Here is a 26,225-nt window from a genome sequence, read left to right on the forward strand (position 1 = left end):
ATGTCTACTGACTAGCCAATAAAAATGCAACATGAAATAGCATAGGTATTGATCAACGCAACATATGGCACTAAAACTTACCTATAACTTACCACTATACTTACCACAAGCCATATTTACATTTTCTCCTCCATGTCCATTTTCTCCTCTTTTTTCAGTGCACATAAAAACAACAATTGCCAAAGTGCGATTCATCTTGCTCTATTTGTTTATCTCTAGCGCATGCTGATGACATTTTATTCTTTTATACTAACTTGAGTCGTAGGTAGCCTACGATTTAATAGGTGTCATCATCGTACAGTCTTAATCATCATCGTAACTGATAAATGCTGCCTTCGGAGGACGTATTCCAAGGTCAGAAGGGATCAAGGCACGTCCGAATGCAATGTTAGTTTCACTTCCTGTCTCCTGAAATACCTTCATCTGATCGATTTCTGAAGGCAGCATAGATGTATCCTTCACTGCCTTTGATATCCCACAATCCTGTGCTTTCCATTCTGTGACAGTTGAGCTAGAAAAATAAAGATGATGTCTGAAAGTTGCGGCTGCTCATCAGTTTGTGTAAATGTACATTTTTGATCAACGTTTTCCACCTATGATGTCATTTCTAAACAGTTATGCTGCCTCAGAACTCTGTCCGAAATCAGTTTTGTGAGGTACCTTTGCGTGCAGACGCTGCCTGCAAAGTCATTACCAGATAGGGCAGCGAGGCAATAAGTCAGCTGGTTAAGTTTTCGGACGTAGCTTATGTATATGTCATACCCAAGTTTATTAGATCCATGTCTAATAGATCCAGTGTGATTTGTTATGATCTTATAGGATTGCCGAAATTGCAGTCTGTAGCAAGCATAAAAGTGCATGCACACTTGAGTTTTGTTTATTAACCAATTAAGCCTATAAAATTTGGATGTTTAAAAAACGCAGAACTGGCCCCAAACCAGACCCAATTTTGTCTACCTGCATAAACCAATTTTTATCGACACAAATTCAAAACCGCACAACCTGGCAACACCGGGGATCTATGTATTTTAGATCTATGGCTTTCCCTGCGCAATGTAATCCCCCATTTGCCAGCAATCCTATGAGAATGCAGAACAATGATGACAACAGAGCATAGACGCCAAAGCTGTTATGGATCTCCACTTATCCGCAACCCTCCATAACTGGCACAGAATCACAGATTTAAAGAAAGTTAGTCGTTTGGCAAATAAATAAATGACAGACAGTTACATATGTATTACTAACATTTTATTGTGCAAACTTTACGTTACACCTAAAATGATAAGGAATAGTAATTAATTAGCGAGTCCACAAACCCATTCTCTCAGTTGGCTTGGGTATGCAGAGCATTCAAAGCTTATGGACTGCACACCCCTAATTTTGAATCTGTGTATGTTTGTGTGTAGTCTTGTTTTCCCCTTCCAGGCAACACTACACAAAGAGGGCATTTACTCATAAAATATTAGGACAGAGGATCATTCAGGAAAATAGTACAAAAAGGCAAGGGTATTGGTAATAAATAACCTGATGATAAAACTGGTAAAAAACAAACAAACAAAACAAAACAAAACAAATCAAAACAAAACAAAGAGGGACCTGAGCCATATCAAGAGACCAAAATATCATAGACTTGGGCCAGTAAGAAACCACCTAGCATCCACCTAGAGCACTCTAGTTTCCGTATCTAACACTAGCATATGGGCAAAAACATTGGTATGAAATCTGCCTTGCATTAAGGAAGTAATACACTTTTATGAGTGGTGGTATAATTGATTTCAGTAGGATTAAACCTCTTTATTAGCTGGTACTAAATAGTAAACGTGTCATTTGTGTGTGTGTGTGTGTGTGTGTGTGTGTGTGTGTGTGCATGCATGTATACTAGATGGCGAATATGATCCTGCCCGAGGATGAGAACTTCCTTCTTATCTTTCGTAGAGAGGCTTTATTAGACAACAGTGTGGAATTTATGAAGGTAACCTTTCACTTCACATAATCACACTCTCATTTCACTTTTCCATTTTAAAAAGTTTCCACATTTCCCATGATAGATCTGGAGGAAACATGATGCTGACAGCAGTGGTTACATATCAGCTGTGGAGCTCAGGGTAAATGCACACACATGACTCACAGTGAGATTTATATTCCAAGCGTAATTAGAGGGTTGGACATGTCCACCACTTTTTGCCAGGGTCGATATTGTCCCCACCATTTTTTTGGGTGAAAAATTTTGCAGCACGGATACCTAAAGGAAATGAAACATATCCAGTTGACGTTTATTTGTCTTAAGCCGATCTGGTGCTTTAATGTGTTGTTTTTGAAATCATGCTGAGTGTTCGTTGCCAATGTTATCAGTGGCAGCGGAACTTCCTCTTTTGGCTCATGCAGTCTTCACACAGATGATCGTGTCTATCTATCACTTAATGCCATTGTGGTGACTCAATTCTTTCCGGAGAAATCACAAAACAAAATGTACACAAATGTGTTCCTGCACTTGATATACAATCACTGATGAAATTTTTTTATTTTAATGAGGTAAACTATATACTCAAATTTAAGACCTTTTATTAAAGAATTGATTTGTATAAAACTATACGAAGGCAGATTAGAATACGGAATATCTAACACTTAACAAAAGTTCTACCACATTAGGTTATATGAATGCTGGTTGCAGATCTACACTGTTAAAAAAACTGTGAAATTTACGGTAAAAAACCGGCAGCTGTGGTTGCCAGTATTTTGCCGTAAAAAATAAGGTAGCAACCTTTTATGTTTTACAGGATTTAAATTTACGGGCAAAAAAACACAATGTAAAAAAAAACCCTGTGAAATTTACGGTAAAAAACGTCAGCTTGGTTGCCAGTATTTTACCGTAAAAAATATGGTAGCAACCTTACTTTGAAAAAAAAAAAAAAAAAACCTTCAGCAGGATTTAAATGTGTGGTAAAAAAAAACATCAGCTGTGGTTCCCAGTACTTTACCATAAAAAATACAGTAGGAACCTTTTAGTTTTCACGGGACAACTGTTATATTACATAAACCGCTAAATGTTATCATTAAATTTCACTAAAGTATTAAAGTCTGCTTTATATCTTTGTAATATACTGATAACCATCATAATAACACAAGTGGTAAAAAAGAAAAAAACACGATGATTTAAGTATACCATTAGTTTTCCACAAACTGAGGCTCATGTTAATATTTAGAAGGTGCACAGTGTCATACACACAAACACAAAACACCATCATGGTGACACACACATGATGCCAAATAATGCCATAAACATTCATTAAACAATATATGATGTAATATAAACCCCAAATGTATAAAACTGATAACAAAAACCAAGAAGAAACTTAATTATTTAAATGAAATAGCATCAAATGTGAAGTGTCACACAGGGAATTCTGGGAATTTCCATTTAGAGAAACAACAGGAACAGAAAAAAGAGACGAGCAGAAACACAAGAACTACAACTGACTTCAGCCACAGCCTTAGATGAAATCAACTGAAGATAAAAAACATTAAATTTGTGAAGATCTCAGCAGAGGAGGATTAAACAACTCCACAAACAGCATTACCAGCTTCACTTATTACTAACCAGACTGACTTTATTTCTGTCAGATGTCTACAGTTCTGTTTGAGAATTAACAGAGGTTTAGATGTTGATGATTTATTGTTTCATTTGAAGTCACCATGATGGAGATCAGTGACTGCTTTAGTTGGGCTCTTGACCCTTGACTTTCTGACATTAGTTTTTCTCTGCCTGCTGTAACTCTGTGTTTATAAGACATGTTGATTATGGCTAGGAAATCAGAGAGAAACTGAATCATGTGATGTTGGTTGTGTATCAGTGATGGCAATCACCATGTTTGATTCACTGAGCTCTTATCTTTGATTATATGTGTTATTACTTTTACATTATTGATTGTAGTAGCCCTATGATTCTACAGCATGTGATCCATTATTGCTGTAATAATCAGAAGAATTTTTAAAACATTGTGTACAATAACGGTTTGAACTGCTGTATCTTTTAGACACACACAGACATCAAGAGTCAGCGTATGAATCTCAACAATGGTGATGATAAAAGTGCAGTGCACTTGATGGAGCCTCCAATCAAAACTCATCAGTATCTCCCAGCATGCATTGCAGCAGGAATACATTATGCTGAATTGCCTTAGTATTTTCTTTTATTATTATATCTGCTTTTATTTTTGATGTTGTTTTTGTTGCAGCTTTTTAGTAGCTTGTTTTGTGATGTTCAGAGTTTTATCTGATTATTGTGTTGATTGTCACCGTTGTTGAGATTCATACGCTGATTCTTGATGTCTGTGTTGGTTTAAATCAAGCAGTAGTTCAAAACCTTTTTTCTACACCATGTATTTTTTAAGTTCTTCAGATTATCTGTTGCTCACTTACAGAGATATTATACGCAATAATATGAAATATTTATTTTTAATATTATAATTAATATTATCACTTTGCTCATAAGGTGAGAGATAAGACTCTTTATGAGATCAGTGAATCAGGCCACAATATAACGATTATCTCATCATTAACCTGCCATCATCACCTGGGGGCTGTTCCATAAAAGACGCTTAGAAAAGCGGGGATTAAACTCCAAAACCGGACTTGAATGAGCCTAACAAATGAGTTGGGGCTAAAGTGGTTCCATAAAAGGTAATTGAAGCTCACGCAATCACTAATTTGATCCAGGTTTATCTAGTCTAGATAATTGCGTGTGCACGCGTTTCTTAAGCAGTCCTAGAGGTCGATCGTGGATCAAATCGATCCACCATCAAACAGCATATATTTTGTGCTGTTTTATGCGTTTGTAACATGTTTTTCCCCCATCAGTGCAAAACGTACATTTTACAGTTATATTCTCCATCTGTAAATGTTCGAAAGTCATGCAAATGTATCCATTTTGCTGCTAATTTTCATATTGAATGAGCGCTGCTGCGCGCATGCCCGCCAAATAGGAGCGCAATAATTCTGACTAAAATATACATTTTGCTTGGAAAATGAATATGCGATATTTTATAACACTAGAAATATCTTCTAATTATAATAATTTATCTTTAGGATATTGGATAAGTTGCACTGAACTTCTAGCAAACAGAAGTACTTCAGTGAAGTAGCCTATAATTCAGGGAAGATTTTTTTTAAGAAACTAAATATATAGAGATACAAAATATAGTTTTGGGTATAGGACCTATGCTACTTAATAAAGATGATGTACAGATGTGGCCTTTAAAAATGCGCGTCTCAGAGAAAAGAATGCCACGAGCACTTCCGAAATTCTGCGGGATCGTGCAGAAGGGGGATTAGGTGTTGGACGCAGGAAATACTAAAACCTGTAGATGGCAGTCGTGTTTCATGTGGCCATACTGAGTTGACGAAGTATGACGAATACAATGTTTTCTTTTGCCAGTTACATAAACAGTCACATATTCTTCATAAAAATCCGACTCAAACGCGCATCATTTGTCTTAATTTTTTTTTCTGTGTACTTACAGTAGAAGAGACGTGATGTAGGCTATAACTGAGTCTTATAACACAATAATAACTTTTGGTTCGATTTTTTTTACCGTTTTCAGTGGTTATGAGGAGCTTAATTAATTTAACCTGAGATGTGCGTTATATCGCTTTTTGATCATTCTTTGTGTTGTCGAATTTTGACAGTTTCATTATTTGTTCATAATAATTTGATTCATAATTGTCATTTTTTTCTAAAAGTAAAAAAAAACAAAGTTTTTTCTAAAAGCAATATTCTAAAGAGATACAAAGACATTGTACGTGTACCCACCAGATTTCGTCATGAGTCATTTTGTACCCACCACTTTTAACTTCCGTTGACCGTTCTCAGTGGTTATGAGAGAAAAATTTTGTAATCATTGTCTGACACAACAAAAAAATATATAATATTCATTTTATTTTAATTTTCGTGTTCGCATATGAGGGAAAAAACAACGTGTCAGTTTACGGTTATGGACGTGAGCGCTCTAAAAGCGGCAATAAAAGTCTGCTTTAAAACTTTCACAGAGACCTCAAACAGAACAGCTGCCTTTCTTTAAATCGAATTTCGTTTTGTATTAATTATATCTTAATTTTAATCAATGTTTTGTGAACCAATTGCCTGGATTTAAGAAGTAAATATAGCAGACAATCACGACATTGGAGGCGCCGGCGATATCTCATAAATGAACCGAAACTCAGCGTGTAATGCACATTCACATTTACAGTGTATTTAGACACATTTAGACGCATTCATATTCATTCCTTTTTAACCGGTTCTTTGTGGCAAGCTTTATGCGTGCGGTCGTGCGCTTGAGTTCGGCTATATTATGTAAACGCTCATGATCCATATGATATAAGTAGGCTAATTAAATTAATATAAAGGGGCGATTTGTCCACGAATTACTTAAATGAACAACTAGCCTAGTATACTAGTCGACTAGAAAAAAAAACTTTTAGTCGAAAGCAGCCCGTATTCCACATATTTTCGAACCAGGCAACAGGACATCTGTGTTGAGCGAGGCCGAGGACCCTGAGCGGAATGAACGAGCCGAGCGGAATATTCAGAAATGCGCTCTCCACTCACGAGCTCTGATCGGAACCGAACCTCACTGTCCGCTGAACTTGCAGAATCATCAAAATATAATATTTTCTAAAGAACAATTTTAAAACTTTATTGGTGGTAGTTGAGAAGAATTCCTCTTTCCATATCTAAATCATTTCGAGTGCAATATAAATGTATCGTATTGTTATTCTTATTATATAAGAATAATACATATTTTTAACATATTTAACATTTTAACATAACATTTTTAACATATAGAGAATATAAGTTTAGCGTGTTGTGTGTATTTCCTAATTATAAGCTTTTGGTGAAATTGCAACAAAACTAAAAGAGTAAAAGTGCATAAAAACATAAAAACATGGCGTCGTCTCAAGAAATATCTGCGTACACACTAAACCACTGAAACCGACTCAAAACGATGTAGCCTAGTATACATACCAGACCATGCACTGTAATTCTGCCACAGACATACACTAAAAACGGAGAAGACTTAAAGCATGCGCATAAACCTTGCGCGCTATACAAGTAGCACAGTAGCTTCTTTTTTTTCTTTTCTTTTTTTATCAAGAACTTTGTTGAACAATATGAACAACCATAAATGGTCTGGTACAAAATATGAGTCACGATATTCGATAGTTAACGGATGCATAAAGCTTGCCACAAAGAACTGGCAAAAGTAATCATGTGTCAAATATAGCAAGGAGACATTTTAATTGTTTACTAATCAACTAGTGTTTTATGTGTCAGTCAAAGATGTTGACAATGCTGACTCGTCATCTTCGCAGATGATGACGAACGTGCCTATAAAGAGAAATGCACACTTACAAGAGAGTTGTCTGTTTCTTTTCGTTTTGAATTGTTTTGTTTAAAAGTGGACATTTCAAGCTTTCTAGATACATTTCTGAGTTTCGGTTCATTTATGAGACGAGCTCAGTTCACGAGCAATGCAAGTTATATCGCGCCGGTGCCTCCATTTCCTGATTAAATCGTCTTAAATGCGTCTCCGCGTGGACAGAAACCAATGTAATCTTCCTGATTTAATCACGTAAAACACAAGTCTAAACACAAGCACCACTCTTCTGAATGATGGTAACCACAAACCTCCAAGAGTTTGTAAACCAATTGTTTGTAAAACATATTTAATATTTACAAATTCAAAAAAATAAATAAATAATGTTTTACAGTGTATAAATAAAACGACATGAAGAAAGTTATTTCCAAAATGTAATTAATTGCACAGTCTTTGTTTTAGCTGCTTGTTTTAGCTGCTACCAATTGCACAGTCAAGAAATTACAACCACCCACCCCCCAGGTCTGCCGATTCAACCCCCAATGCTAATCGATCTCCTCTCAGGGAATCAAAAGAAAACCGGTTTTTCCAGTTTTCACCAGCGTGTGGGCAGGGTTTTAATCCCTTGCAGTTCCTTTGTTTAAATGCTATTTAAGCAAATATACTATACATACGCTTTAAGTTATTTCAAATTAATGTTTATAGCTTAATTTGTTGATATCGCGTAACTTAATTTGACATATGTTGATATAACCAACTGACATTGTAGATTCCATTGCATGCCAGGAAGAGGCTTATGCTTTGTTTTAAGTAATGAGCATTTAGTACTATAATATAGCCGCACTCAAGCGCACGACCGCACGCATAAAGCTTGCCACAAAGAACCGGTAAAAGTAAATGTGTCTAAATACACTGTAAATGTAAATGTGCATTACACGCTGAGTTTCGGTTCATTTATGAGATATCGCCGGCGCCTCCAATGTCGTGATTGTCTGCTATATTTACTTCTTAAATCCAGGCAATTGGTTCACGAAACATTGATTAAAATTAAGACATAATTAATACAAAACGAAATTCGATTTAAAGAAAGGCAGCTGTTCTGTTTGAGGTCTCTGTGAAAGTTTTAAAGCAGTCTTTTAGTGCCGCTTTTAGAGTGCTCACGTCCATAACCGTAAACTGACACGTTGTTTTTTCCCTCATAAATGCGAACACGAAAATTAAAATAAAATGAATATTATAATTTTTTTTGTTGTGTCAGACAATGATTACAAAAATTTTCTCTCATATTGCTCCTCATAACCACTGAAAACGGTCAACGGAAGTTAAAAGTGGTGGGTACAAAATGACTTATGACGAAATCTGGTGGGTACACGTACACTGTCTTTGTATCTCTTTAGAATATTGCTTTTAGAAAAACTTTTAGTTTTTTTACTTTTACTTTTAGAAAAAAGACAACCTAATTATGAATCAAATTATTATGAACAAGTAATGAAACTGTGTCAAAATTCGACAACACAAATAATGATCAAAAAGCGATATAATGCACATCTCAGGTTAAATTAATTATATAAAAAACAGGGAACATTTTGTAAAAGCAAAACTGAACAAAATGCATGCTTAAAATAATTGTATTAGGCTATGTGTTACCGAATATTTAATACCACTTCCCCATAATGTTGTAATTATTATTTTAAAACAACATCTGTCAAACTGTCAATCAGATACCTCTTATCTGGTCATTTTAATTTTATTTTAGAAGTCATAACTGTTGATCACCCTTTGTATGGAATTTGTGAATATGAATATTTAGAAGATTTACAAACTGTCGGCAAGACCTCAAACCAACCCCTGACATTCTGAGACTAACGTGGAAAAATCTTTATGCTTAATGCATTAAGACAGTTCAATTAAAATATTTAGTAATAATGTAATGGCAAATCAGATGCGCCCAAAATATAAATGCTACGCGTTGTGCTGCAACATTACCTCACAAGAAATATCTGCACAAGAACAATCACACAAGAAATATCTGCACGAATTAAGAATCTGGGTAAGTCGCATTATTTAATTGCATTATGTTAGGATGATTTTGTGTATATATATAAAAAATACTGCTGGGTTTTTACAGGCAGAGTCACGAGTATTATGCTCACACTAAATTCTCTGTTGCATTTATATAAATGCGCATTGCATGCACAATCATCTTAATAGTTGTACAAAAAAGTTATGCGCTGGCAAGAACGTCACTTTGCTGTTTTAATAAAAGCAATGTTAAATATTCTGCATGCACTCATCTCCTGGAAACCACAGCAATGACAAAGCATATAAAAATTCGTAAACGTTGTCCAATACCCCTTCTTGTCTTAATGAACCTTTTGCATTTACAAATATTTTCAAATGTCTGTATAATACAGTAGCCTACTGTAAATATTTGTGTCTATTACTATTTATAATTTATATTTTATTGTGGATGTTTTCTCACAATCATGACGTAATGTGAAGTAAAAGAAAAAATCTAATGTAAAGTTGTTTTTTATGCGCCACCTGGTGGATATTCTGTGAAGCGAAACACATTGAGGGATTTTTTTAGGCCCCCCCAAAGCACTTGCAGAATTCTGCGAGACTCTACGAGACGAATTGCCGAATGCCGCGGGAGAAAACGCGCGTTTTTAAAGGCCAGATCTGTATACTTAATTAGAATGCTGAGAATTACAGCTTTTAATGCAATATTTTTTTGGAGAAAGCAAGAATCCCCAGTTTTAAATGAGATTTATGGAGAAGATAACATTAAATTAAGAGCAAATGTATACATTTTGAAAAGATATGTGCAACTCTAAAATGAAAGAATATTCCTTAAAATAAAGGAATATATATTAGCCTACATTAACTACATTTTTATATAACCCTCCCTCCCTTTTATTTCTAGTTATTTGTTATTTTATTTATTTACTTATTTAATATTGAATATTTGATATTCAAATAATATTACTTGAATAACTATTAGGAATTATGTGTCATTATAAGAGTTTGATATAAATATGTTAATGTTAAAATTTTATTACTATTTATTTATTGTTTTTCGTCTTTTCCCCCTTAAATCATATGTAAAAGTGTCTATGTACTTTTTGGTTATTGTTCTAATCATGTGTGTTTTTAGGCTATGTGTTGGTGGGTATTATCAAAAGAAAAAAAGTAGAAGGAAAAATAAGGAATATTTATTGGGGGAAAATATGATGTCTTTAAAGGAACTGTCAATTTGTATAATTGTGTTAAATGTGTTTGAATTGAAAGACATAATAAAGTACATTATTTATATATATATATATATATATATATATATATATACTAAAATATTTGTTATTTGGACATTAGATGTGCCTTATTTAGAATTTTAAACCTGTGTGTATATTTTTATGATAGCAATAACTGTAAAGGGACTATTGTAATGGGGTAAATCAAATGTAGGCTAATATACTGTCAATTACTAAGCTCAGATTCATCTTACCAGTTAAAATTTATACTCTGCTTTTGTAATTATTTAATTTTAATTTTGTGATTTTAACTTCTGCTTTAAAAAGCTTTTTTTTTTTAGATTGTGTTCTAATGTTCTTCTAATAATCATAAACATGTACTACAGCTGCCAAACAAAACCAGAGAGAAATGTATTCATAAATCTTTAAAACTAATTAAATCTTGGGCACAAAACATTCAGCCAGTAAAAAAAAGAAACCTGTAGTATATATATATTGCATTTAGGCCTATCTATCTATATATATATATAGGTCTATATTGTCTAATTTATCATTGTAGCCTTATTTAAGTTGATTTTCTGTATACTGTGTATTTATTTTTGGACTAATAGTGGTTAATAAAGTCCAATAATGGTATGAGAGAGTGTCAGTGGTAATATCATTGTGTTCTTGTTGGTCAGTGTTAGAGGATCTGTGTAACAACTGAGGCTTAGCCTGACAGTTAGCCTGCCCTGGACCAGGCTAGTTTCCCAGCATAAGTTGCCAGGGTAACTGAGTTTGAACTATTTTAAGTTTGCTTTATGAAACAGAATCCACCGACAATAAGTCTGACTAACCGAAATAAACCTGGCTTATACTCTAATCTTGTTTTATGGAACAGCCCCCTGGTCACATTTTCTCTCTGATTTTCATGCCATAACATTTGTGTTATATAACCACACAGTTAAAGCAGTCAGAGTAAATCTAAAGTTAGAATGTCACGGGTCAAGAGCCCAACTAAAGCAAACACTCATCTCCATAATGGTAACTTCAAACTTTATTATTTTCAATAAAACATCAACGTCTAAACCTCTGGTAATTCTCAATAATTAGATTACAGGAAACCACAGCTGCCAGGTTTTTATATTTTATTTTTTTATATAAAAGTTCAGTTCAATGTTCAATGCCATAAAACCTAAAATATTACTACCGTATTTTTTACGGTAAAGCACTTGCAAGCTGCTAGTTTTTTACCGTAAACTTTAGTTCAGTGCCGTAAAAGCAAAAAAAAATTCTACCGTATTTTTTACGGTAAAGTACTGGCAACCACAGCTGCCAGTTTTTTTCCGTAATATTTAGATCACTGCCGTAAAACCTAAAATATTACTACCATATTTTTTACGTTAAATCGCTTTCAACCAGCTGCCAGTTTTTTACCGTAAACTTTAGTTTACGGCCGTAAATGCCGTAAAACATAAATATTTATACCGTATTTTTTACGGTAAAGTATTGGCAACCAGCTGGCAGTTTTTCACCGTAATTTTTAGTTCGATGATGTAAAACTTTGTAAAATTAGTAAACATTTGCTACCGTATTTTTTACGGTAAGGTACGGTAAATGCAACGGTAAGTTTTTTTTTTACAGTGTACTTCCAAAATCCGTACATTTAACAGTATATTAATGTAAAATTACATGAAATGTCCCGTGAGAGCTATTACAGTTTTTCACTGTATATAGTAAGAGTACATGCCGTTAAGGAATTAACATTTTTTTTCCGTTGCTTTTTTACAGTTTTTTACTGTTAAAATTACGAACATTTTTTACAGTGTATGTACGTGAAGAATCTCGGGACTAACAATACATTGCTTTATAGTAGATGTAAGAATGAACATATCACATTAAACATGAGTTTAAAGCGTGTTTTGAAGCATGTTTAACTTTCATGTTTAACAGCTCGCGTTTCTCCTCAATGTCCTTGTCAAGAATGGTAACAACTGACTTTTTCTCATAAGTTAACGTTCTACTGTTTCAATACTCTCACAAAGCACCAAGCACCAAATTGATTACAGAGATCTTAATCAAAGATTATCATTAGATTTCGCAATGTAATGATCAATTATGTTATTTACGTAGAAGTTTAGAAAACGGTACACATGGGAAGTTTTTTTCTTCAAAGGTCACTTTAGGGGCTCTGTACTATTCTCATCACAATTTCATAAAAATATTTCAATCGCTTCTTTCTCTTACCTTCTCTTTTCTGTTTTGTTTTAGTCTAGTCATCATAATTTTAAAGATAAAATGCCTCTTTTTCATGGCAGGGTTTCTTGAAGGACCTGTTTGAGCAGCACAAAAAGAATATTTCCTCAAACAAGTTGGAAGAATACACAGATGCCATGGTAACATTGCTATTTTCAATTATGCACCAACTATCCATATCTATCCATGCTTCTTAAATTGAGCTCATGTTTCATGTTAATCTCGGTTTCAATATGTTTTTGGTTGCCAATTGAAATAATCGAATGCAAAAAATAATACACATGCATTCAAAATAGGCAGTTAAAACCAATGTTAAAACAACCGCTTTAGAGATTTCTCTTTAGGGGTAGTTTCTCTCAAGCATTGAGTGAATTAATCAATAAACCTAATTGTAAAGGACATTTAACCTTTAAAACACATACTGTAGCTTGACAAATTCAATATACCCTCTTTATATTTAAGCACTGAATATTTAAACTGAAAATAAAACCACAATTTCATTATTTAAAAATCAGTATATCATGGAAGAGGAGATAAGGTTCTGTTTGCAGCTTCACACTTTATTTACAAAAGAAAACAAAGAAAGGTAATTCACAACTAAAAAAAAAATGCAACAGCTTTACAATTAACATGTAAATACAATACAGGACACGGAACTGAGAAAAATAAGGGTCAAGACAAGTCACCTTTATTTATATTGTGCTTAAATACAGATTGTTTCAAATCAGCTTTACAGTGATAACAGGAAAATTATGCAACAAGGTTTGTTTCGGCTGTACAGCAGCTCAAGAAGAAAATAGTTTAATTGTCCAGCTTAAGTAAGTTAAGTGTTGATTTATTTTGGTTGTAAAAATCATTAGTTTTTAATTTAGTTCAGTTATCTATACAGCAACTCTGGAGAAAACGGTGATGTCATTGTCCAGCTCAGTTCAGTTCTCATCCATTAGTGTCAGCGCATTCAAGTCAATTATATATATTGCTGAATATTAAGTGTCCCCAACTAAGCAAGCCAGAGGCGACACTGGCAAGGAACCAAAACTCCATCAGTGACAGAATGGAGAAAAAAAACCTTGGGGGAAACCAGGCTCTGTTGCCAGTTCTCCTCTGGCCAACAAACAAACAAACAGTGTATGATTATGATTCAAGCAGCATTACAGGTCAGAAGTCAGATTGGAATCAGAACATTACAAATATTTATCCAGTTCTATCTGGTTGAAGATCAGATTCATCACCCTGGTATGGGACGTGCTTTGTTGAGGATCTGTGCCACTGGCTGTCGTGTCAATGAGGTCTTCACAGGGGATTGTCTAGTTGACACAATCTCTGCTGACACTTCAGGGCTGCATTTGGTCGTGTCTAGGCACAGGTCCTCCATCTGATCTGGATACGGCCCAGATCCGGCTGACTACAGTAATCTCAAAATAAACATAGAGACTAATATTAGCATAGATGCCATTCTTCTTATGATGTTACAAGTACATCTGGTGTTATAGGAAATGTTCCTGGTTCCGGCTGACCTAGTTTATGCAGCCTAACAATCTTTTAACTGATTTGAATGATAGAAATTGATAATGTGCTATGTGTATGGCAGGTAAAAGAGATGTGTTTTTAGTCTAGATTTAAACTGACAGAATGTGTCTGCGTCCCGAGGAAGACTGTTCCAGAGTATGTTCCAAAGAGGAAAAGTGCATTAAGAGCTTGCTCAAGTACTTGAGAGCTAAACCATTTAGTGCTTTAAGTAATTAGCAAGATTTTAAAATATATACAATGTTTAATAGGGAGCCAATGCAGTGTTGACAGAACTGGGCTAATATGGTCATACTTCTTATTTCTAGTAAGAATTAGAGTTGCTGCGTTTTGGACCAGCTGGAGTTTTTTTTATTCAGTATGAAGGGCAACCACCCACTAGACTAGAGCATTACAATAATCTAGCCTTGAGGTCATGAACGCATGAACTAGAAACGTGGCTTTCAAATAAAAGATTGGTATCAAAGAGCACACCCAGGTTTCTAACTGACGACAAATACTTTCCATTTTCCATTTCAATCCACAAATCCATTCCAAGTTTTAGACAGTATTCTAGGTTATTACGTGCAGAGGTTTTTGGTACAGTACAATAAGTATTAAGTATGATTTGAACCACGCCAATGGAATTCCACTAATGCCAACATCATTTTCGAGTCTATTCAAAAGAATGTTGTGGTAGATGTTATCAAATGCAGCACTAAGATCCAGTAACACTAATAGAAAGATGCAACCATGGTACAAGATGGTAAGAGCAAATCATTAGTACTATGATACGGTTTAAATCCTGTCTGGAAATCCTCACAGATACCATTTCTTTCTAAAAAGGAACATAGTTGTGATGATACTGCCTTTTCTAGTATCTTTGAAAGAGAAGATAGATTCAAGATCGGCCTGTAATCGACTAATTCTGTAGGATCAAGCTGCAATTTTTTAATAAGCTGTTTAATAATAGCCATCTTAAAAGTTTTCGGCAAAAGATGAATTAATGATATTAAGAAGAGGATATGACCTCTGGAAGCATCTCTTTCAGTAGCTTAGTCGATATAGTGTCCAACATGCATGTTGATTAAGATGATTTAACGAGTTTAGACAATTCTTCCTCTCCTATAGCAATGAATAAATGGAACGTCTGGGCCACTGTAATTTGGCCACTGTATCAAATAAATACCTGGGGTTGTCTTTGTTTTCTTCTAAGAGGGTCAAAAAATAAGCAGATCTAGCAGTTTTTAAGGCCTTTCTGAATGCAACAGTGCTGTCTTTTAACAAAATGCGAAAACTTTGTGTTGTTTTCTTCCAGCTGCTCTCCATTTTTCTGGCTGCTCTCTTGAGGGGCCTGAGTGTGCTCATTGTAACACGGCATTAGACTATTTTATTTAATCTTTTTTAAGTGCAAAGGAGCAACTGTGTCTTAAGTGCTGGAGAAGAGAGACAGTAGTTTCTGTTGCAACATCAAGTTCTTCTAAACTATCTGGGATGCTGAGGAGATTAAACTGATCAGGAATATTGTTTAAAAAAACTATCTTTATTGGTAGAAGGTGATATTTCTACTATATTTGTAACAGGGAGTCTCATTGTCTAATTCAGAAATGTTAATTTATGCATTCATGACCTCAAGGCTAGATTATTGTAATGCTTTACTGGGTGATTGCCCTGCAGACTTAAGCGCATGTACTAAGTATACTTAGTTTTTTTACACGTACGTTAGCCTTTCAAAGCATACTCCATTTGATAGTGTGAACGAACGCAGGTGGTTGACACGTGCTCTAGAAAGTTTCATCTGTGTCCAGTGTCTGCGTCTTTTTTCTCTCCAGAAGTTATGACCGATAAAAATGTCTTTGTATTCTTTTAAACTAAAGTTGTGGCCTATCTTATAAGCCCCTCAAACAAACGCTTCTAGATGACATCTAGATTGTCCCTAGAGACAAACCACCTGTAAAGTCCTTGTCGACTAGAAACCATGCGAACCAGGCAAGTCCTCTGCACAGACCCCTATGGCCATCTTCTCCTCTCCCACCAAATGCATCCATAATGAATCCTGATCTTCAAGCAGAAGGAACTGGATGAAATTTTCTGAATTTCAATCCACAGTCTGACTTGTGATGCAGACTGAAATTAAACCACTCCATGTTTTTTCATCTGGCCAGAGGATAAATGGCTCCCGTCTGAGCCTAATTTCTCCCAAGGTTTTTTCTCCATTTCTATCACTGATGGAGTTTGGGTTCCTTGCCACTGTCGCCAAAAGGCTTGCGTAGTTGGGGACACTTAATATTCGGCAATATTATTGACTTGAATGCACTGACACTAATGGATGAGAAATGAACTGAGCTGGATTAATTATTTTCCCCATAACTGCTTTATAGATGAATTGAACTCATTCCATAATTGATGAACTTTTCACAGTTATTAAACTGAACTGAATCAACACTGAACTTATTTCAACTTAATACTAACTGTTTAAAAGTACTAAGTCTTTTTAGAGCTGGTTTACAGCGGAATTGAATTGATACATGTTGAATCATGTTGTTTTCCTGTTTATCATTTTGAAGCTGTTTATCAATGTAAACAATCCGTATTGTAGAAAGCACTATATAAATAAAGGTGAATTGACTTGACCATCAGTCCTGGGTTTTGGCACTATTGTAGTATATTTTGTGAGGGAAAGAAGGATTGGGGCAGTGAGCCAGTTGTACTCAGTTGTACTGTTTTTTAAAAAAATAACCAAACAAAATAAAACTCAACAAAAAGACAGCTTTTCAGCAGTATTCTCCAGTTCAATTCCAAGGTCTGTCCATTTGTCTTGTGCTCTCTCTTTCCTCAATCAAACACTGGAGCAGGCTTTATTCATTCTCTTCCCACTTACTGAGTGGAAACAGCTGTATTTATTAACTGACAACCTACCGCTCTCATCCCACAGTCATGCTCGACCATGCCTCCTCCACACTCCCATAGAAAACCATCACAAAGAATACTCTTAATGTGCCTTAATGCATTACAGTTTATTAATAAAAGGCGGAAGAAAGTTATTTTAGTTTATAAAGGTTTTTTTTTTTTTTTTTTTTTTGGAGAAAAAAAAAACTCTTCTTCCCTCTGAGAGAATCCCTTTTTTGGGCTTCAAAATCAGGACTGCCATTCACTACCACTATAAAGCTTTGAAGAGCAATGATATTTTTTGATCTAACTCTGATTGTATTCATCTGAAAGAAGATGGTTATATACACTTAGGATTATACACCTAGGAATCATGGGGTAATTTTCATTTTTTGGTGAACAATTCCTTTAAAAGGAACTACTAAAGATGAACATAACCAATGTTATGTTCAATAACATTGCTATCGCATATGCAGATTGATATCTGAAAGTTTTTTTCATTTTTTTTCTCGGATATTAAAATGGAATAAAGTAGGTAGGTTAGCTGATTACCTAAAAAGTCCATCATTTCATACAGTTCAAAACCTTCTCCTACTGTCTACATTAGTTTACTGTTTCTATTTATAAATGATTAGACAGAGCACTTATAAGAAGAGAAAGTAAACATTATGAAAACGTATTGTAGTGTTTGCTGTTCTATTATTAGTAATGGACATGCAAACACTATAATGATTTCTCATCTACCATCCGCATTCAGCAAATAAGCATTTCAATCATTTAAACAAGGCTTTGAATATCTAATAAAAATGTAATTTCACGAACCTTGCAAATTTGAAATATTTTTAAGTGTGCATTTGTAGCATGCATAAAATTTTCAGTGTACAGTGTTACCAGATTACTGAGTGCACTGTTCGTAAAAGTGTTTACTTCCTTTTTTATTAATATTTACTTTTTTGTTGTTGAAAAATACTATAAGAGAATCGAAAAGCTGCCATCTAAAGCAGTGGTTCTCTATTGGTTTGGCCATGGGACCCTCATTTTCCCATGGCCATTAAGCTACGCCCCAATTGTTTTTATATTTGAACCAAATAAATTTTCTCCAACCCACTTTTGGGTCGTGACCCACTGGTTGAGAAACTGATCTAAAATATATCGGTTTATTTTTCAAAGTTAATTTTTTTTCATATTCATTTTCAAATGATTTCTTTCTAATTTAGTAAATATATAAATAAGTATACATTTAATTTCATTATTTTTTATGCATGTGTTTTTACTTTCTTTTTTGGTTCCCAAGTATGAGTACCCCCAGCATTGCACATTTTAGATGTCTCCCTAAACATCTCTAAGAAGTTTATAAAGAATGCTTTGTGTGCAAAAAAAAAAAAAAAAAAAAAAAACCCAAACAAAAATAAAGTCTTTATTTACAAAATATCTTCACTTCTGCATAGATCTCAGCCATGACGCATCTGTGTTGTGTTGACGTGAGAGCAGATATTCTCACGATACAACCCATCCTGCAAGAGAGATTGAAGACTCCATTTAAAAAAAAAAATGGACTGTAAATTGCCTGTTGAAAATTAGGTGGTAATTTTTAAGGACTGAATATTCTAGAAATGAGGTCTGGAAAGTTGATATGGGTTATTACATTTTTAATAATGAAATTGTGTGTAAAAGTGAAAAAATTCAATTGAAATATTCTCCGCTTAAATAACCACGTTGATTTTCAGCCCCTATAAATGCAAGCTATTAAAATATTTAGAGGTAATTCCATCTGCATGATTTTTATTTGTATCAAATAATTGTATGTTTTTAAGCATCTTGAAGTCTGAGTTATGCTTTTTTTAAGATCCTGAGTATAGTGGTCTATTAAGTATGTAAATTTTTTTGAACCACATTATTATTTTTAGAATTACACTAAATTAACGTTAAATTAACAGCACTAGTTTTTATCATACGACAGTACACAATCCTTTCCTGATCACAGCAGCCAACAAAGCAAATTAAACTTTAAAAAAAGTATATACACCATCAGTGTATATAGGTACACTGCTCTGTTAGTGGCTAAGGTCAGTTTATTGTACAAGTACACTCCAAAAATGAATGATACTCCTCACCCAAGCCTCTCCTAAAGTGAGTAGTGTTTGGCTGGTCATGTAGTTTTTATAAGCATTTCATGTTAGTTAATTTCATGTCGGTGTACTTCTTTTTTTAAAGACTAGCGATAAGTGCAACATTTAGGTATGAAAAATTTACAATCTGTGTAAAATTACCGCAAGTGCTCTTTTGTTTGTTTGTTTATTTTTGTGTTAATTTTCTAGAAAAAATGTTTTTTTAAATATGAACATCTTTTTTTTTTGTGTGTCTTTCAGATGAACATTTTTGACAAAAACAAAGATGGCAGATTGGATCTTAATGACCTGGCTAGGTGATGTGTGTTTAATGATAGCACTTTTGGACTGTACATGTGAAGCTGTTTAGGCATTGGTATTAAGAGTGAGTATGTGTGTTTGTGTTGTTGAAAGAGAGAGGCAAAGGCTCAGTGCCAATTGCATAAAGCACCGTTAGTGTAATTAGGGCCCAAGCCCTAAGAGACAATGCAATATGACTGTGATGTCACAGCAATTTACCACCACCCCACACAACTCTGGTGTATGATATTGGAGTTATTTTGACATTTAACCACATACTTGTATCTACCTCAAGCTGACTTTTTTTTGTTACACCGTTATAGTTTATTGTATTGTAATCATTTTCAGTTGTGTATTTTTTCATGTTTTATATTTAATATAAATATGTGAATATATTAACATTTCACCATAACTTTAAACTCAGATTTAAATCTTAAATTAAAATTTAAAATTTACAGGTGAGGTTTAAATAACATAACACAAAGTGCACCTACAATTAAAATTTGTGGCTGACTGAACAAAGACAGAAATAGTGGGTGTGTCATCAAGTCTCAGAGAGGTGTTTATTGCAAATAAAAAGCCAGTAGATTGTGAGGGTTGTGGCAGCCTGTAATCGAGCCTGGGATGCAGGTCTGTCACTCATCTCTATATTGGTGTCGGACAAAGAAAAGAAGAAAGGAATATATTTAGCATTTAATGTCAGTGGTGATGATGAGGTGAGCATCAGTGATCGTGCTGCTCCACGCATGGCTGCTGGTAGGCGATCAAACAGACAGGCAGGTAGTCACTATAAGAATCATGCCAGTTGCTTTTTCTTATCTCGTTTTTTTGTTATATGTTATGCTGCCATATTACTCCATTGATACCATTACTATATTTCCAGATGTATGAAATCCGCACGTGCTACCACAATGTTTTCTTTGCCTGCCTTCTAATTTAACTGTATCTCCTTCCCAGAATTCTGGCTCTGCAAGAGAACTTCCTGTTGCAGTTCAAAATGGATGTTAGTACTTTTTCTCTAATTTATTTAGAGTACTTTATCTCTAATTTTTTCCCCCTGCTTGTGACACTCAAATTTAATGATAAAGTGCATGACGCTGTCATGATTTCTCACCCTCCACAGGCCAGTAGTCAAATGGAGAGAAAGAGAGACTTTGAGAAGATCTTTGCTCACTATGATGTTGTAAGATTTTTTTAACCTTCAATTCACTTTGCATCAATCTGAGTAGACTGATGATTTATTACTTTATTAACAGTATGTCTTGTTTATTGTTGTGTATGAGTATCGTATTAGATACATATCCTGATGTTTCATCACTTAGTGGTTGGCTCTGATTCTAGAGTAAGACTGGAGCACTTGAAGGTCCAGAAGTGGACGGGTTTGTCAAAGACATGATGGAGCTTGTCAAGGTAAGTGATCGATTGTTGTAATAAAGTAATAAGAGAGGGAAAAAAAATCTTGGTCCGGTTCCCACAACGCACTGCCATCTAGGCCTCTGCCAAGTGGGTGATGAACTCCACGGTGCCTGGCGGTGGTGCTGGATAGCCCTCGGTGGATGGCTCGACACTTCTTCTCCGCCTGGTGGACGGTGACGGCTCCTCTGGGCAGACTGCAGAAAGTCCCCTGTTCCCTGCTCCTCCCCATCATGTGGACGGCAGCAGGCTCCGGCCCATGGTAAACGGCGCCGACTCCTGCGCTCCCTCACGGATGGCAGCCCACTCTCCAGAACCCAGGCGGCCGGAAGCACCGCCTCGAACGTCCATGGCGACAGGCTCTGCACAGCCATGCTCGATGGTACCGCGGATTCCCCACAGTGGCGATGGCTCTTTGACAGCGCGTTCCTCCTTCCTCCCGGGTTTTGGCACTAATGTAGCATGGTTAGATGTTGTGGGAAGAAGGAAACGGGAACCGGCAAACAATCAACAACTTTAAGAATGAAATAACCAAACAACAAAACGAAAGTAAAAGACAGCAGCCCCTCACGGACGACTGCTGTTACATATAATAAAACATAGGTCCAACTAAAACAGTCCAGGCCTGGTCCTCTCTCTATCTTCTCTGTCGTCGCTCTCCCTTTTATGCTTCCGCTCCTGCGTGAGAGATAAGAAACCGGTGTGTCGCGCAGGTGTCACTCATTATCAATCACACCACTGGCCTCGCGCCGTTCTCTCACGGCCCTCGGCCTCGTCCTGCTCGCCACAACTATGTTATTCAAAAAAAATAGAAACCTTATTTAAATAAACATTTAAATAATTTCAACAAACATCAACTAGCACGCACTCGCTAGGATAAACATCGATAAACGTGAAACTTCAGGACTGAACTGCACTACACTACACTACAAAAGCCCAACAAAAAGTCCCCAGCATTCAGTAAGGCCTACACTAATATAACAGTAATTATATTTATAGGCCTATGTATGTTAAGATGAACTCTCAGAGAAGAGGCAGGATCCAAGTGCAGAGAAAATTTATTAGAAAGATGCCAAACAAACAAAATAACCAAATAAAAGAAAGTCCAAAGAAGCAGGGAGCAGAACTGAGAAACAACAACACAACATCCTACAAAGGAAAAGACCAGACAAAGAACACAGGAAACACAAGGAATTATATAGGGAAACATTAACAAGATAACAAGACAAAGCTGAACATAATCACAACACTCATGAGCACAGGCAAAGGACACTGGGAAATTAAGTTTACAATGCAAAAGCACAAGAGTCAAGAGGAGTGCCCTCTGATGGAGATCAAGGGCCACTCCAGCTAAAAATGATTCCCTAACAATGAGTATTAAATATCAGCATGTAACTCATTCTGCATAATTTGTGCTCTGGAAAGATCAGTTCGTATGGCTTGTTGAGGAGGGATGTGCTTTGTTTTTAAGCATTCAGAATTTTCAATATCTGATTTTTTTCTCTCTTTTTCAATCTCTCTTTTCTTATTTTCAGTAGGGCTGCACGATTAATCACAATTTACATGAAATTGCACTTAAACCGATTTGGCTTATCGCGATTATGAAATCACAAAGGCTGCGATTTTTTTTTTTTTAATGCGCAGCTTGTCATTGATGTACGGCTCTGTAAACGCTGCTCCATGACTTTGAGTCACTTATAATGTGCATTTGAAAAAGCAATACGCAAAAACATGAGAAGCATTTATGAACCTTTTGTCCAACAAAAGACAACATTTAATAACATGTTTTTACTCCAAACTCACTTCATAACACGTTTGAGCATCCTTCTGTGATATGATGTGGCTTCTTACACAGAATAAGGCAGTCGTGCGTTTATTAGTCATGTTTAATCAATCAAAGTGTTTTAATCTTCTTTTTATTCAGCCACAGCAATGATGCCCGAAAGGGATTTCCTGGAATGATGTGCATTATCATACTTCTGCAGTGGGGCTTATTTGGCGTGTCTGCGTGAGATGCCCTCTGGTGTTCAGATGGAGCAGCATTTACTATCGATCAGCCGTTCTGCACTGACAAGCTGCGCATAAAATAATCGCAGCCTTTTCCAAATCGTGTGCGGTTTCATTGTTGCATAATCGTGCAGCCCTAATTTTCAGTGAAGGCGAAACTTCAGTGAAGGTTTGACTTTTATGCATAGAGTTTAATTTGAGCTGTTTTTTCTAATAGTTTGGCATAACCAAATGATATTATAACCGACTATTACCAAACTAAAGCTATAACTTCAAAATGCGTGTTCATGAGTGTTAAACAGGTGGAAGCATTTTGATTAAAATATGTATTTTCATGCATCATATAATGTACACAAAAACTAGTTTTATAACAATACTGTAATGGGATCTTCATAAAAGAGTCTTTTACATAGGAAAAATACATGAGAGTAATATATTACTGTAGTGTATTGAGAGGACCGAATGTGTGTGTTCTTACAGAACATTTTACCTCTGACCTATTAACTCTTAAGGGTCCTACACACCGGGACGAATATCGGCGCACGTTATTCGCCAGCGTTTTTCAACGCGTTTTTTGTGTTCACACCCAAGCGATTTTCGCTGACGATGAGCCGAGTGAACATGCAAATTCATTCCCTGACATTAGATGGCGCTTAATGTAAAACAGAAACCACTCCATAACAGTTCTCTTTTATCAAGATTTTTGTAGTCGCTGTCATGTTTGTCATATAGTTCTTTATGTTCCGACACCAACGAGACCAGCAGCTCTACAATCATCTTGCCTTGCATCTTCCTCGTCTTATTTCTTCCCGGCAGTGTAGACGCTACTTGGCGTATATCTTCTTCGCTGTTACGTATGTATACACGGCAAGACCGTTTTGTGTTTGAGCGCCCCCAAGTTGTGTTTTACTGTAACTTCAGAAGCTCCAGACACGTGAACAAAAGCGCCAATCTCATTGGTCAGATAGTTTTTGACGCGGCGCGTCAAACCAAAAAAAACAACCCGAGGCGTTTTTTAAAAAATGACGCTTTTACGTGTGCCGTTTTTTGCGCTGGTGTGCACACTCACATTTTCGCCCTTTGTTTAGTCACGAGGCGTTAAACGTCGGCGAATATCGCGCGCGAAATTCGTCCCGGTGTGAACAGGCCTTACGGTGCGTGTCCACTACAGCGGCAAAACTCCGCTCAGTGCCGCTGGCAACGCTATAACGCCTCCGCTTTGGGGTGTGTCTGTTGCGAGTGTGTTTAATCTAATTTTTTTCCAACACACGGACAGTATAATCATCAGCGATGCACGCGATTACATTTAGAAATAGACAAGCTTTGTTTCCAAATGCACCAAGCAAAGATCCTTTCAATTTTATAAACTTTTATAAACCCAGCCAATATAATCACAATGAACACATCCAAAATAAAATCTTTAACATATATATAACAACTGCAAAGCGTCTAATTTGTAAACAAAATGATTTACGCATTAAATCCAGCATAAACTCCGGCACAATTTGCATATTTTTAAACTCTCAAAACAGACGTCACATCCCGAAGCTCGCAGCAATTGGCTGCCGACCGCGTTTTTCGCTTGATATTTGCATAAAGTCGAGAATTGCCCAACCTTTTGACGCTCTCGGTCGCTCTCAACGCTTTCTCCGGTCCGCTGTCAATCCCAAAATGCACTGCGCGAGCGTGAAGCTCGACTTCCATAGGAATGAATTGAAAACGCTCGCTCCGCTCCGCTCGCACCGCGCCAGTGGACACGCACCGTTAAGGTTGTGACTTTCTGTTTTACAGCTGTGGACAAACAAGCTTATATTGTATACACTACTTTTATACTTTATACATAAATTTGTATACACTACTTTTATACTTATGTACTATAACATGTATATACTACACTTTTTTCCACACAGAACATACACAAATAGTTTCTAAAAGGTGCATCTAGTACAACATTAGGCTTAAGTATTTGGTTAATTTGCATTATTAACTGGAAATTAAAAATGAATCGTTGGATTTTTAAAATCCCCAAAAAGGGCGTGTCACTAATTCAGTCATGTTATCAAAATCTCACTCCAGCCAGGCAACCAAAGTTGGCAGCCCTGGTACAATACTACTAATAATTGTCAATAGTGGCATCTGTTTGTGACACTTTGTCTCTTTCTCTCTATTTGCCTCTTTATTCAAACCCCCTTTTTTTTCTCAGCCCAGTATCAGCGGGGTAGATCTGGATAAATTCCGTGAGGTTCTGCTGCATCACTGTGACGTGAATAAAGACGGAAAGATTCAGAAGAGTGAGCTGGCTCTGTGTTTGGGAGTGAAGCTTAAGCCATAGTCCTCACATGCAGACTGAAGTTCTCCAATTCGCTAAAGATCACTGTATTTCAGTGCTGTATTTGGAAGGTGAAAGCATTTACGTATAACTTGTGTATCGCTTGTTTGCAAAATATGTTATTGTGAAATAAATGTAAGGAAATGTATTCACTTTGCTTTTAAAACCATCCACTTTTGCAACAATAAAAGTATGAAAATGAAAGGATAAAAACAGACTTTGATTTGGTTCCATGGTTTACATGGTTTGATTCCATGGATGGTACTTTTTGTTAAATGTACTATTTTTTTTTTATTTTTATTTTTTTTTGTAAAAACCGGCACATTCAGATTTTTGATAGACCTTATCTACCACATAACTGAAAGCTGTCTCAGTGGAACAGTTATATATTTTGAATCAACCTGAAAGAAAGCAAAGGATATTTTGATCATTCAGCTTGAATTTTGGTCAAGGTCATGTATTCATTTACACCTGCAGGCTGCAGTATTACAGTGTAAATGAAGTATAGCAATTGAACCATGGAGAGAGCCATTTACCAGTTGCTAGGGTGTTGGTTTGCTTTTTGGGTCATTGCTAGGATGTCCCAGGTGGTTGCTAGGGTGTTCTGGGTGCTTGTTAAGTGAATGCTAGTGTGTCCTGGGCCATTGCTATGATATTGCAATAAATATGTAACACTTATAGAAGATGAGCTAGTAGAATACAATTATAACCCAGTAGAATACAATTATACAGGTAATGGGTTTATTTCAGTGTATCTGTTTTTGTTTAGTTCTAGCCCAGAGATAAAATTCGAATGGAGTATACAGCAGTAGAT

At 35.8% G+C, this 26,225-nt stretch overlaps 1 protein-coding gene across 1 annotated transcript in view; it reads left to right on the forward strand.

The window, feature by feature from the left end:
- The window catches only part of scgn (secretagogin, EF-hand calcium binding protein), a 38,810-nt gene extending 13,191 nt beyond the window's left edge, over positions 1-25,619 (forward strand). The window contains exons 4-11 of the mRNA XM_081388641.1: positions 1,883-1,972; positions 2,049-2,105; positions 12,922-12,999; positions 19,624-19,679; positions 20,620-20,665; positions 20,786-20,845; positions 21,004-21,072; positions 25,286-25,619. Coding sequence (XP_081244767.1) covers positions 1,883-1,972; positions 2,049-2,105; positions 12,922-12,999; positions 19,624-19,679; positions 20,620-20,665; positions 20,786-20,845; positions 21,004-21,072; positions 25,286-25,414 — 585 coding nt within the window. The 3' untranslated portion in view covers positions 25,415-25,619. The remainder of the gene's footprint in view (positions 1-1,882; positions 1,973-2,048; positions 2,106-12,921; positions 13,000-19,623; positions 19,680-20,619; positions 20,666-20,785; positions 20,846-21,003; positions 21,073-25,285) is intronic.
- Positions 25,620-26,225: the final 606 nt, after the last annotated feature.

Source organism: Scardinius erythrophthalmus (genome assembly GCF_964197995.2).
Source record: "Scardinius erythrophthalmus genome assembly, chromosome: 16".
NCBI classification, from domain to species: Eukaryota; Metazoa; Chordata; class Actinopteri; order Cypriniformes; family Leuciscidae; genus Scardinius; species Scardinius erythrophthalmus.